Source organism: Talpa europaea (assembly GCF_964194135.1).
Source record: "Talpa europaea genome assembly, chromosome: X".
Lineage (NCBI taxonomy): Eukaryota > Metazoa > Chordata > Mammalia > Eulipotyphla > Talpidae > Talpa > Talpa europaea.
The window spans coordinates 25,681,549-25,695,383 of NC_140081.1; the positions used below are offsets into that span (position 1 = coordinate 25,681,549).

The 13,835-nt window shown below is 44.7% G+C and overlaps 1 protein-coding gene across 1 annotated transcript; it reads left to right on the forward strand.

The window, feature by feature from the left end:
• Window positions 1-9,138: 9,138 nt before the first annotated feature.
• Window positions 9,139-9,621, forward strand: MPC1L (mitochondrial pyruvate carrier 1 like; the record flags this gene model as incomplete). Its single annotated transcript, XM_084258902.1, has 1 exon — window positions 9,139-9,621. One exon carries the CDS (start codon window positions 9,139-9,141, stop codon window positions 9,619-9,621), a length of 483 nt encoding a protein of 160 aa, XP_084115028.1.
• Window positions 9,622-13,835: the final 4,214 nt, after the last annotated feature.

Sequence of the window (13,835 nt, forward strand, 5' to 3'; positions counted from 1 at the left end):
ACCATTGAATTACATCCTTTAAATGGGTAAGTTGAATGGTGTGTGAATTATACCTTGATACAACTGTTATAAATAAAAAAGGACAAGGCCTCCCTGGTGGTGCAAGGGGTTAAGTCTCAGCACTTTGAAGCTATTGGCAGCCACTGGAGTATGAGTTCGATCCCCAGTCATGGAGATACACACATAGCGCAGCAGACCTCTCCTGTCTCGCCTGCTGCTCCCCTCAGCAGTGTACTTCAGTCAATCTGCCTGTTCTGTTCCCCACTCTGTCTCTGGTGAATCCTCTCACCATCCCCACACACCTCTGGCCTATGCCCCAGTTCTTGGATGCATAAGTAAAATAAATCTTTTTTTTAAAAAAAGGACAATGAGCTACCATGTCTCATCTATCAGATCAACAGACATTCTAAAATTTAACAACATAGTCTGCTGACAAGGCTATGGGGTGACAGACACTCTTGTATCTTGTTTGTGAGAATGTTAAGTGAAAGGCTAATTTGTCCATCTAGCAAAGCTAAATTGATATTTATCCTTTCCCCTAGCAATACCATTTCTAGAATCTTACTTCTTCAAATATACCTGTAATAACAAGAAAATACATACACAAGGAAATTCAGCACACTTGCACACCCCAAGTCACACACTACATAAGTGTCCAAATAAAGGATATTGGCTAACTAATCTGTGATATGTCCACACACCCGGGTACTATGTAACTGTGAAAAAGAATGTGGAAAATATCTACGAGGCGATACGGGGTTGTTTTCAGAATATATGGTAAAGTGAATAAGAACAATGTATGTTTCCTTTTGTGTAAGGAAGGGGAAGTAACTAAATATGCATGAAATTCCTTATTTTTTTAAAGATTTATTTATGCATACAAGAACTGGGGTATAGGCCAGAGGCGTGGGGGGGGGGTGGGAGGATCTACCAGAGACAGAGTGGGGAACAGAACAGGCAGACTGACTGAAATACACTGCACAGGGGAGCAGCGGGCGAGACAGGAGAGGTCTGCTGCACTAGGTGGGTTGCTCCCTGGCCGGGGATCGAACTACTGCTACAGAGGCTGTGGATGTCTTCATAGGTTGTGTCTTAACCCCTTGCGCCACCAGGGAGGCCCAAAATTCCTTATTTTTGCAAAACAAAACACAAAAAGAATGAACCAGAACACAGTAAAGCTAGTTACTTCTAAGGTGTGGGGGAGGATGGAATAAATCACAGAAGCTGTACAGTTGCAACTACTCAGTAGAGAAACAAGAATGCCTAGACTCGGGAATCAAAATGGACAGTCCCCCCCCCAAGGGGCAGACAAGCGTGCCTCTAGAAGGACACTGTGATGATATTTTGCCTGAGAAATTATAACCAATTGGGGAGTATTCTATCAAAAACCTGGCCTGTGCGCTTCAAAAATGTCAGTGTTCTCAAAAACAAAGACAGGCTGAGGAATTGTTCCAGATTACAGCAGACAACTAAATGCCCTGCGTGGTACTGGCTTGGATCTGTTCTGAAAAAGAAAAGCTGCTATAAAATAGGACATTAATGGGACAGTGGACACAATTGAAATATGATTATAATTACGTAGAGTGTTGTATACAATGTCACATCAGTGACAACTCTATTGTGATTACAGCAGAGAATAGCTTTGTTCTTAGGAAATACACACTGAAGTATTAAGAAGTAAAGCAGAATTGTGTCTACAACCTAATCTTAAATGATTCCAAAAAACAAAAGTAATGTGTGTTTGGATATAGGTATATATGTATATCTAAATATTTTCTATACCACAGACACATATACATACACATTCTTATCTATAAGGAGAATGATAAAGCAAATATGGCAACATTTAAAATTGGTTGCAGTAGTTTGTACTGACAGCCTGGTTGAGCTGGAACCACATTTCCCAGAATCCCCTTCCCTGTATGGTTCCAGGTAACAGTTGCTCAGAGATCTTTGTAAAAATGTAGCATATGGAAGTAAAACACGACTCTCAGAAGGCCTTCAGGATTAACTGCAATGAAACACAAATGCAGGTGTCAGCAGGTTCCAGAATGTTCTCTCCATTCCATGGCCAGCTCTTCCTGAGTACTGGTCTTATTGAACAACAGCACCCGCTCCCGAAACCCATTGCCAGAATACTTGGCGGTGGCATCTGGGAGGCCAAGGTCCCCCACCAGACCTCTCCACCAGCCACCCTAGCGCCCCAGGCCCTGCCCTGGAGGCTGAATGGGCCTGACTCCTCACATTGGCAGATTGGTGACTTGGAATCCTCCAGCTTCTCCTTTCAGACCCCATTTTTCCTCAGCTCCTTTTCTCCCAGCTCTGTCATACCCTATCCTATTCCTTCTAATAAATCCCTTCTCCCATTGTCTCTGCGTCTCTGTGAGAACCTTGACACTTGGTGAATCTGAGTAAAGGGTGCATCTGAGTTCCCTGTATTGTTATAAAACCTTTTTTTTTATAAATGTGAACTGTTTTCAAAACAAAGTTTTAAAAAGCCAAATGTCTATGCCTATATAAGCTGTATAAAAGTTTTCTAAGATTCAAAATATTGAATGAGGGCCTCCCCGGTGGCGCAGCGGTTGAGCTTTGGGTTGCGAAGCTGCCTGCAGCCTCTGCAGCGCCGGTTCAATCCCCGGCTGCTCCCCGGCCACCAGAGGAGGGTCCCGCATGGTGCGCAGAACTCTCCTGCCGCCCTCTGCTCCCCTCAGCAGTGTTCTTCTGTCCTTCTGCCTGCTCTGCTCCCCGCTCTGGCTCTGGTGAATTCTCTCACCCTCCCGCGCTTCTGACTCTACCCAGTGTTTGTATAAATAAATAAATAAACAAACAAACAAACAAATAAATAAATAAAAATCTTTAAACAAAAAGTTAAAAAAAAATATTGAATGACCCTCTCACTAAAAGGTAAAAAGTCGTTTTTTTATTTCTGGTGCAAAGAATAAGTGTGAAGAATAGACACCAGCCTGTTTCCTATAACAGGACCTTCCCGATGAGGCCCTACAGGAGAGTGTGGAGGAAGGCTTGGCAGCCTCCTGCTTGTCCTTCCACAGATCGGCATTTGGGGACACTCGAATAAGGCAGAGACTAAGTGAAAGCCTGGGAGGAAGCCGTGGTTCGTGGAGACTGAACCCAACAATTGCCTCCTGCCACTTGATTGCACTAAGGCAGCCTGACCAGACTACCACAGAAGGGGCATTTTATTGCTAGAGAAACTGAGCAGGATTATTAACTAACGTTCTGGAAGCTACTGGAAGATGTTTGATAACCACCCAGGCTTCAGCCATTGTGTTCACGTGAGAGAGGAAAAAAAAGTGTAAGAAGGCAAAAGATTAGAATCAGGGCCACAGATGGCTCTAAAATTACTTTCAGCAATAACTAAAAATAGCAGAGCCAATATATTCGCCTATTGTTTTATTCATCCATCTTCTCTCGAGGCACTATGCTATTTATTCCCTTTGGTAGAATGTAAGAGCAAATATTCCAAGGAAATTACCATAGGAAGTGGCAAAAAAAAATTTCATGAAATACCCAATCCTAAATGTTCAGTTTTCACAGCCATAATTCAGGAACAGCCCTATGTTTTATAAATGTTTCTCAGCATTCCAGGGCAAGGTTAATGAAATACATTTCTGACTTTTGTTGGAAACCACAAGACAGGAAATCATTTAAAAAATAAAATGGTGTCATCACAGTAATACTTGATTCAGGCAAGACTCAGCAACGGATGCTAAAACTAGTAGGTTAAGTGTTTTATGACAAGGAGATAGATATACACAGTCTCAAAGTATGGCCCCACAAATTACAAAGGGAAAAATACTGATTTTCCAGTGGAGAAACCTGGCAAACACTACCTTAGTCGTAATAACCAGACACGCAGACATCATGAGACTCCTCATAAATGCCCTGGGGATAGAATATCACTTTCCTGGGGTACCTGCTAAAAATGTTTCATAAAGAAACACCAAATGGAGCCAAACTGAAGGACAGTCCATGGAAGAGCTGGCCTGTACTCCTCCAGAATGTCAGGGTCATAAATGCCAAAGAAAGGGGGAGGAACTATTATAAATTAAAGGAGATTTAAAGAGACATCACACCGAAATGCAATGCGCCATCGTGGTCTGGATCCTGCAATAGATAAGCAAAATTGCAATACAGGACTCTCTGGGGACAGTCGGCGCCATCTAAATAAGGATCGCAGATGACAGTGTATAGCGGTGCTAAATGGCTTGCTTTCCGTGGGTATATTGTGGCAATGCAGAGGGAAGCCCAAGGCTGTCACTGGCTTAGGACGTCGACTCTGAAGTTCTTTTTCTTTTTGAGTTAAGCTTTTTATTGAACATGTTACAAAAGAGAGTTTAATCAAAAAACCCCATGCCCATGTCATCAACAGACACTTCAGATTCTTTTCTTTCCCTCCACTTTGCACCTGGAGTAGTCACGGGGGAGGGAGCGGGACTTCCTGCTGCGGGGGGCAGGTCTGCTCACACCTACGTTAGAGATGAGACTCTTGATGTTGATGTTGGCCAGGGCCTTTGCAAACAAGGCAGGCCAGAGAGGCTCAACATCTACACCAGCTGCTTTAAGGAGGGCATTGATCTTATCCTCCGTGACTGTCACCTCACTGTCCTGCAAGATAAGGATGGAGTAGATGCAGGCGAGCTCCGAGACAGAGGTCATGGTGTTGAAGAGAGAAGTCAAGGTGCTGGAGCTGCCTGGCGGACTCCGTGCTGGTGGCTGGATGAAGTGAGGGCCTCACCCCAAAGCGACCTTGGAAGGACCTGAAGGATGAAGCACCTCAGTGGCAGCTGAGGAAAGCTGAAGTACTGAGGAAAATACTCTGGAGGCAGAGGAAATAATGAATAGGCCAAGTGTTCATGGCTAGTAAATCTGGATGAAGACTATATGGGCTTTCTTTTGAGTCTTCTTGCTTTGTTGTTCTCGTCTTAAACTATTTTAACTCTCTATGAGTTTGAGATTGTTTCAAAATAAAAAGTTCAAAAGAACAATTAAAAGAAAGAGATGCACTTGAGCCATTCCTTGCAACTATAACAAACCAAAACATCCACCTGGAAAGATCCTTATACAGAAGGCTATGTTTAGCCCAGCACCAGTCAGAGTCTACCAGGAAAAAGTCACTTACAATTGTACCTCCATTCTCCTAGCTGGAAAATGTCCCTCTGAATGGGCAGGCCTTGGCTTGTTCAAGTTGGCCCACATCCAGTCAATACATTAGAAAGGCTTGGGAAGAAGGAATATTTCATTTGATACTTTCTCTGGCCTTAGGGAACTTACAGCATAGTTGAAAGACAGAAACACATCAGATTTTGACTTGTGCAGAGGACGAATGTGAGAAATGAGAAACTTTAATCCTGGTCTACCATGAATTCATGTGCCATCACGGCCAATGACAAGGCCTCTTAAAGCTTCAGGTCTTATAAGTATGTAAAACAAGGGGGGTTGTATTGGATGATGACAATGATAATATTAATAGCTAAAATTCACCGAAGCATTTATATACCAGACCCTATGCTAAGCATTGAACATGGGTTAACACATTGAAACCTCACAATACCTGCTGTGAGGTAGGTACCACTGTCAACCCTGTTTTATAGATAATCTGGAGATCCTTTCAAGTCCAGTGTTCTATATTATGTGATTTCAAGGTAGGTTACATGGTGAGCTGTGACTTTAAGTAAGAGTAGACACTACTTTCCAAACGTGGCCACAACAATATTTCCCATCCCACATGTTCTGACACTCCTGCCTTTGAGAGGAGGGTCAATGTCCCTCCAACCTCCCAATTCCCCGCCCCCTCCCCCCACATCACTGAATTTGGGCGGGCTTGTGCCTGGAGAAAATGCAATTATGGGACTTTTAGAGGATAATCATAAATTCCAATCTAGATTATATTAGTTTCCCATTGTTGCCACAACTCAAACTCAGTCACTTAAAATACCCATTTCTTAGTTCACAGTCTGTAGGTCAGAATTCTGGGCACAGCATGACCAGATTCTCAAGGTCTCGCAGGATGAAATGCAGGTGCTGGACGGACTGCTTCTCAGAGAGTTTAGGTGTAAATCTACTTCCAGGCTCCTTCATGCAGTTGGCAGAATTCCATTCTGTACTGCAGTAGGACTGAGGTCTGAGTCTCCGGGCTGGGTGTCGGCTGGGGCTTCACCAGGCTCCTCGAGGCCGTTTGAATTCCTTGCCATGTGGGCATTTCCTCCCTCAAAGCCAGCCACAAAGAATCCCCCTCATGTCAAATCCCTCCCCCGCTTCACATCTCAGACTTCCTCTGTTTCTGACCTCTAGACCCAGATTTAAAAGGCTGATGTGATTGGGTCAGGTCCACTGGGGAGAATCTTAAAGTCAACTTACTTGGGGCCTTAATCATATCTGCAGAATCCCTTTGTCATCAAATCAAGTCATCTAATCATATTCATAGCTTCCACCCACACTCAAGGGGAGATTATACAAGGGTATACCTTTGGGGGCCATTTTATAATTCTACCGACCACATAGCTTCTGCTTGATTCTCTTGTCACGCCTGTTCTTGGAGCTATGTGGGAGAGAAGCAGCTGGAAGAGGCCAATGCAGAGAGGAACTGAGACTTCCAGGCCAATAATCCCAACTGAGTTCCCAAGCCAACAACCAGTATCGGCTTGCCTGCCATGTTAGTGAGTCATTTTGAAAGATCCTCCAACCCCAACTGAACTGCCTCAGCTGGTCACGCATGGAGCAAATGAGCTGTCCCCATCAAGTCCAGCCTAAATTCCAAATTTGTGAGTAAAATTCAGGATTTCTGTTTTCTAAGCCACTCAGTTTTGGGGTGGTTTGTTATGCAGCAATCAGTAATTGAAAGGAAGTAACAATTTGCATGTAGATCATCATCTACAAGTATCAAGAGCTGCTTGTGGATAAGGATTGGGAACATACATTTCTTTTAGGACACTGGAGCATCTGGCAGTGTAGGTCCTAAAATATCATTCCTCAATTTATGCTTGCTGATTTATCAATTCAGACATACAATGAATTGATTTACACTTGTATAACTGTCATTTGGGTTTGGAAGCCCATCATTTTAAAATGGGTTATCCAAAAATCATGGGGCTTTCCTTTTAAGCAACAGCTATACTATACGTTTTTATTTATTTATTTTTTTAAGATTTATTTATACATACAAGAACTGGGTACTGGCCATAGTTGTGGAGGACGAGAGGATACACCAGAGACAGAGTGGGGAACAGAACAGGCAGATTGACTGAAATGCACTGCTGAGGGGAGCAGCATGTGAGACAGGAGAGGTCTGCCATGCCATGTGGGTAGCTCCCTCGCAGGGGATCGAACTCATGCTGCAGTGGCTGCAGATAGCTTCATAGTGCTGACACTTAATCCTTTGCGCCACCAGGGAGGCCCCCATGTTTAATTAATTTTCAACAATTATTACTTTTATTGGAAAAAGTAGAAAACACTGGGAAAATAATCATGCTTTTTCATGAAGAATTTGCTGTTGGTGGTGTGGAGTGGTCACATGCATCTGAGGAGGTGTGAACCTATCCCCCTAACTTATGTACCACGTTGTAGCCAATGTCACCTCAATAAAGAAAAAGAATTTACTGTTGGGCTAAACCAAAAAAACACCCTAGAAATCTCACCAAATTTACCGTTGGGCTAAACTAAAATAAACCCTAGAAACTGAGGCTACCAGAGGGGGAGGGGAGCACACCTAAGGAGGGGTCCTCATGGACTATGATGGAGGATAATTGGTGCTTTGCTTATGAGAAGAGGCAAGAAGCTATACCTCAAATCATATACAGTGTGGTAAAACCACTGTCTCTGAATAAAAATAGTACAATAATAATAAAAAAAAGTTCTTAAAAAAATTAAGGTTGGGGAAAAGAATATCCCTACACTCTCATAGAGGCTTCCCTTGGATTATTTGTTGATTACCAAGGGGGAAAGTTACCTTAATGGTGGAGAAATCTGCAGACAACTTTGTAACCCACTGATTCAACTTTCCACCACCAGTGATGGAACAGAGTGACATCAAGTACTCTCATTGTGAAGCACTATGGACACATCACCTGTCCAGCAATAGGGCCAAAGAAATGTTTAACCTAAAAAAAGAATGCTTAGCCTAGATCTAGTTGTGAGAAAATAGAAATACCTTAAATTAAGGACACGGCTCAAGAACCGTTGACTGTACTTTTTAAAAATGTCCATGTCATGACAGACCCCCCCTCCCAAAAAAAAAGCTGAAAAGTCTTCTAGATTAAAAAAAAATTAATTTAAGACAGATGATAGCTAAATGTGAACCTTGATTGGATCTTAGACCTCCCCCTCCAACCAGAAAGAAAGCAAACAAGCCATAAAGCTATACACTTAGACACACAGTATATATTGCATAGTGGTACTGCACTAAATGTTAAGTATCTGAGTGGATTATTGTTTGGGTTAAGCAAGAGAATATTAAGAGACAGATGCTAAAATGTCTACAGGGCCTCCCCTGGTGGCGCAGCGGTTGAGCGCTGGGCTGTGAAACTGCCTCAGCCTCTGCAGCGCCGGTTCAATCCCCGGCCACCAGCGAGGGTCCCACATAGTGCTCAGACCTCTCCTGCCGCCCGCTGCTCCCCTCAGCAGTGTGTTTTGTCAGTCTGCCTGCTCTGTTCCCCGCTCTGGCTCTGGTGAATTCTCTCACCCTCCCGTGCTTCTGACTGTACCCAGTGCTTATATAAATAAATAAATAAATCTTTAAAAATAAAATAAATAAAATGTCTAGAGGCAAAATGTGTAAGGACTAAAATTCTGTATCTGGTTGAAGAATTTTGTCTTGGCCTCTAGTCAACACTGTTCACAAATTGGATAACAGAAGCAAAGATACCCTGTACGAGGGTGAGGGGAAGCAGCGCCCAGATCCCTCGCTTCCCGGGTGGCACAAGGGACTCTGAACTTGAAGGTGGGGATGGGGGTTGGGGCAGCTCAGGCAGGAGGCCCCGCCCCCGCAGGAGGCCCCGCCCCCAGACCGGAAGGTCGCACACGCTGCGCCGCCGCCACGCCCTTGACAATGGTGGGCTCAGAACTCCCCCACGTCATTGTGGGCCGGCTGGTCTCCGTTGGTGCTCCCGCAGCGCGGCGACCATGGCGGGGCTGGCGGGGCTGCTGCGGAGGGTGACTGACTACGTGAAGACCAAGGAGTTCCGGGACTACCTGACCAGCACACACTTCTGGGGGCCTGTGGCCAACTGGGGCCTCCCTCTGGCCGCCTTTAAGGACATGAAGGCGTCGCCGGAGTTCATCAGCGGCCGCATGACCACAGCGCTCATCTTCTACTCCATGGCCTTCATGCGCTTCGCCTACCGCGTCCAGCCTCGAAACCTGCTCCTGCTGGCGTGCCACTGCACCAACGTGATGGCGCAGAGCGTGCAGGCCGGCCGCTACCTCGTCTACCACTACGGAGGGGGTGCCGCCGCCGCGGCCACCATCGCCGGCGCCCCCAAAAACGCCCCCCTCGGCGGCCCCTGCGACGACCCCTGCGCCCCTTGCAGCACCTTCGGGGGCGCCCCCAGCGGGGAGGAGGACGCCTGTGTCAACGACGAGTGCGACCCCGGGGCTGCCTGTTAGTGGCAGAGAGCGCCCGAGCGAGGCCTTGCAACTTGCAGGCACAAACTATTAATTCTTACTTCGGAAAAGACCAGTGAAAATCTTGGTTTTGACACAAACAGTGCGACTCTGACCTAACCTTGCAGTTTGATTAATAAAAAATAGACAATAGCATAGAACTGAAGCTGTACAGCGTTGTCTGTGTTGCGACCGGAAATAAAATAGTTGTAGAAGGTGAAGATACATGGGCCTTCCTCTTCAAGGTGTAACAGGGTGGTCCCCAGGAAAGGGGGAGGTTCCCTGCCCCACCCAAGGGAGGGTGGAGCTGAGCAGGGAGAGAAGAAGCTGCAGAAGAGACTAAGGAAGGAAGCAGCCCCTCTCCCTGTCCTATAACAAAGGGACCTCCAACTTGGGGGGCGGTTTATATAGGGGAGGAAGTCTGTTTGAATAAGACAGACTCCCGGCTTTTTGTAAAGTTATCTTAGGTACCTGATTTTGTTACTTGTTTTGGGTGTTCAGGCCAAATAAGGGTGCTTAGTGGCAGAGGTGACCTTTAAAACTTGGCATAGCCACACATCCCTTCACATCCAAAGAAGTCCAGGGGCTGTTTCTACTGAGGGATGTGCTGGATTCACAGCAGGCTTAAATGAATTTAGTGAAATCCAGTTTAGACTTTTGAGGGCTACTTATTAAGAGAAGCTAGAATCTCTAGGTGACCAAGCGCCGTTATAGGACCATTCACAAACAATTCCGAGCACAGTTGCTATCAACCCTGGATTCTAGGTAAACAAAATAAAACGTACAAAATCATAATCCTTTCCTCTTTACTTCATGCTTTCAAATGGGTGAAATGGCGGCTTGTAAAACTGGTTCGCCTAGCAACCTGTATTGAACACTAGCTAGAGTGGGGGGTGGGGTGAGGGTGAATGGTCAACAGTATTAATCCAGAGTACCCCCCCCCCAGGAACCCTATGGGCCCTACAGACTCAAACCAGGGGTGTGAGAGCCGGGAAAAGGGGTAAGCTGGCAAGGCCACTGTCTCTAGTAGTGGCTGCTGTCTAGGATTTGATCCCAAGTCTCCCCCCACCACTGGAAGATGCGGGAAGTTCCAGAGAGGCCTGGGGTGGGGGGGAGCAAAAGAATAAGTTTAAGAGTACTTAAACCCTGCTTTTGTTACATATTTCAAATGCAAAGAAATGGAAACATGAACGGTTCTGAAGACCCAAGGCCTGTGTAAAGGAGGCCCAACAGTGGTGGAATTCCTGAAGCTCCCCTTTATCTTCTGTGACACGGACACAGACGTCCTCTTTGTAGGTATTTTCTGTCTTTCACACAGGGCACAAAGGAGTGAAAAGCGCTCTGGAAAACAGAATGTACGAGTTGTCTATTGCTGTGTGCCAAATCACCCCCAAACCTTACAGCTTAAGGAAGTCTTTGTGATACCACAGTTTCTGAGGGCCAGGAAATAGGGAGTGGCACAGCTGGGTTCTTCTAGCCCAGAGTCTCTCAGCTTCCGTGGATAAGGGGCCCATTTCCAAATAGCTCACACTTGTTTACTAGAGCCCACCATGGGGCGGCTCACCACCAGAGCAGGTGTTCTGAGAGAGAAAGCCCGGGATGGAAGCCATACACTTTTATAGCTTCATCTGAGGCGTGGCATACCATCACTCCAGCTGTGTTCCACGGGCCACAGGGACCAACGCGGGTACACGGTGAGAGGACAACTGAAGGGTGGCACTACCACAAGGCAGGGGTGTTGAGGGTCGTCTTGGAGGCTGGCTACCACACATGCTTCTGACATTAAAATTCTCATGCCTTTCTGAAACCCACTAGAAAGTAATAAAGCTGGAAAGGTCGCCGCCTACCTTCCCAAAGACAAGCCACAAAATGCCCAGTTTAGTTTTGTGGTCATCACTAACATGCATAGAGCGTGGGTTTGAGAAGTCTCTGAAAGATAGTAGTGGCTCCCAGTATCATTCGGACCATAATGCAGAAATAAAAAGCAGTTCTTAAAGCTCTAAAATGAATCAAAATTTTTATTGAAACAGTAAAGGAGATTTTCCCCCTTTACTATTGCAGAGTACGAATGAATATTTTAGATTTGTCTTACAAAATGTATTTTGTACTTTGAGTATTATATATCAATAAGAGGTCACTGTTCAAGAAATTCCAGAGCAGGGAGGTTCTTAATTAACCTTGTAAGGAAAATGGAGGTAATCTCTGCTGATAATTTTCTATTATTCTACATTTATAATTTAGAGGGTAAAATGATTAGAGAAAATACCGAAAAGATTGCAACACTCCCACTCTGAGGCAATGTTCCAGAATCTAATTCACAGTATGCCCACCCGATTAAAAGATCTGACCCATTGTTGTCTAGGACGTTAATGTTTAAAGCCATTTAAGTGATTAATACTTTAATAAAAATGAAACTTTCAAATCATTGGGGTAATCATTTTGTAATGATTTCTGGCTTTGGCAATTTAAAGTATATACAGATCTCTGCCACTATTTTTTATGACACCAATAATATTCGGAATTGGCTGAACTACTGTTTCGGTGACGCACATACTTTTATTTCTCAGAATTCGTGTTTTATATAAGTTTAATAAGTAAGGTTACCCTCACCCCCTTAAGTCCTCTAAGCTCCCTGGCAAAACACAAGCTAAAATCCAGAGAACTGCCCTATCTTTGCCACTATAATGCTAAAAAAGTTCTATTTCTTTCAAAACTATGAACACATATTGTGTCGCAGGGAGAGGCCAAGAGCAAATAATATTGCAGGATGAAAACAAGCCTCTGAGATGAAGTAAAGGCCTGTCCTGACAGGAGTCCGGGCTTCTTCTGACACTGCCTCACCAGTACCCCTGGAGGTGGCAGTGACCTCCACAAAAATGAAGGCCACAACATACCCCAGGAAACACGATCCATTAAGTCTTGCAGTTTTAATTTATATTGTTCACGGTTTTTTGAAATTAAAAATTTTAATTAAAAAATTTCAAGATACACAAGTGCAAGTCTGTGGTTTCATATGGGCGAATATAAAATAGATGAGAGCAATTTCTTCTAAACCCTTCCCCATCAGCCCCAGTTCCCTTCACAGAGGTAACACAGTCTGGAATAACACAAAACTGTCCAGACCCCTGTTATTTGAAAGTGCAAAAACTCTCTCAGCATGCTAGGCACTTTAAACCAATTTGCTCTTCAATTTATCGTTCTCTCCATAGCTGCCACATCACCTTTCTTTTTAATAGCTGCATGGATGTGCTGTGCTTCATTTAAGCAGTCCTCTCTTGATGGCCGACAGACAACGCTGCTGCGAACGCCCTTTGTGCACACCTTGCGCCCACTGTGTAAAAGAGAGGCCCATGGGGCCTGCCCCTGTACATGCTGCATTTGCGCTCAAGCCCCCTACGTGGAGATCTTTCTTTCTCTGTTTCAAGTTTAATGTAACAAGTGTCGCCAAGTATATTTTCTAAACAGTGTCTTTTTTTTTTTTTAAGATTTATTTATTTATTTATACAAGCACTGGGTATAGTCAGAAGCGCGGGAGAGTGAGAGGGTTCACCAGAGACAGAGCGGAGAACAGAACAGGCTGACCGACGAAGTACAGGGATCGAACCGGCGCTGCAGAGGCTGCGGGCAGCTGCGCAACCCAGCGCTCAACCGCTGCGCCACCGGGGAGGCCCTCTAAACAGTGTCTTTATCAGAACACACACTAAATAACTCTAGTAAGATGACAGCTCTTAGCATCACCATTCACACCTTCACAGATTCTCATGTTGCACATACTTCGGTGCCTGGCACACGGCTAACAGTTGATAAACGGTTGTGGGATGGATAAGGGAAAGCTAACTAAATACAAGAGCTATAAAATGAAAGTGTTCATAGTCCAAACTTCCTAAAGGAAGAAATCAGGTCTTAAATTGGTTAGTGAATCAAGATTTAATTTGATCCCAAGTTTTGTATCTTATATCTGGAACCCTGGAAAGTTTAAGTTTCTTAGTTGGGGTGGGGAGGCAGCTGTAAGAATGAAAGTTCTTTACTACTGAAGTCTTCTCAAGGAATTCTGTGAAGGGAGAAAGGGTAGAATAAAGACCACACGATAAGGGAAAGATAAAAGCAGGAAAATGTAGGCACATTTGCACTCATTTAGATTTTATAAAATGATAGTAAATGCAAATATCCCCCAAGCTCCCCCCATTCCGCACAGATTACACCCAGGATAAAAATTT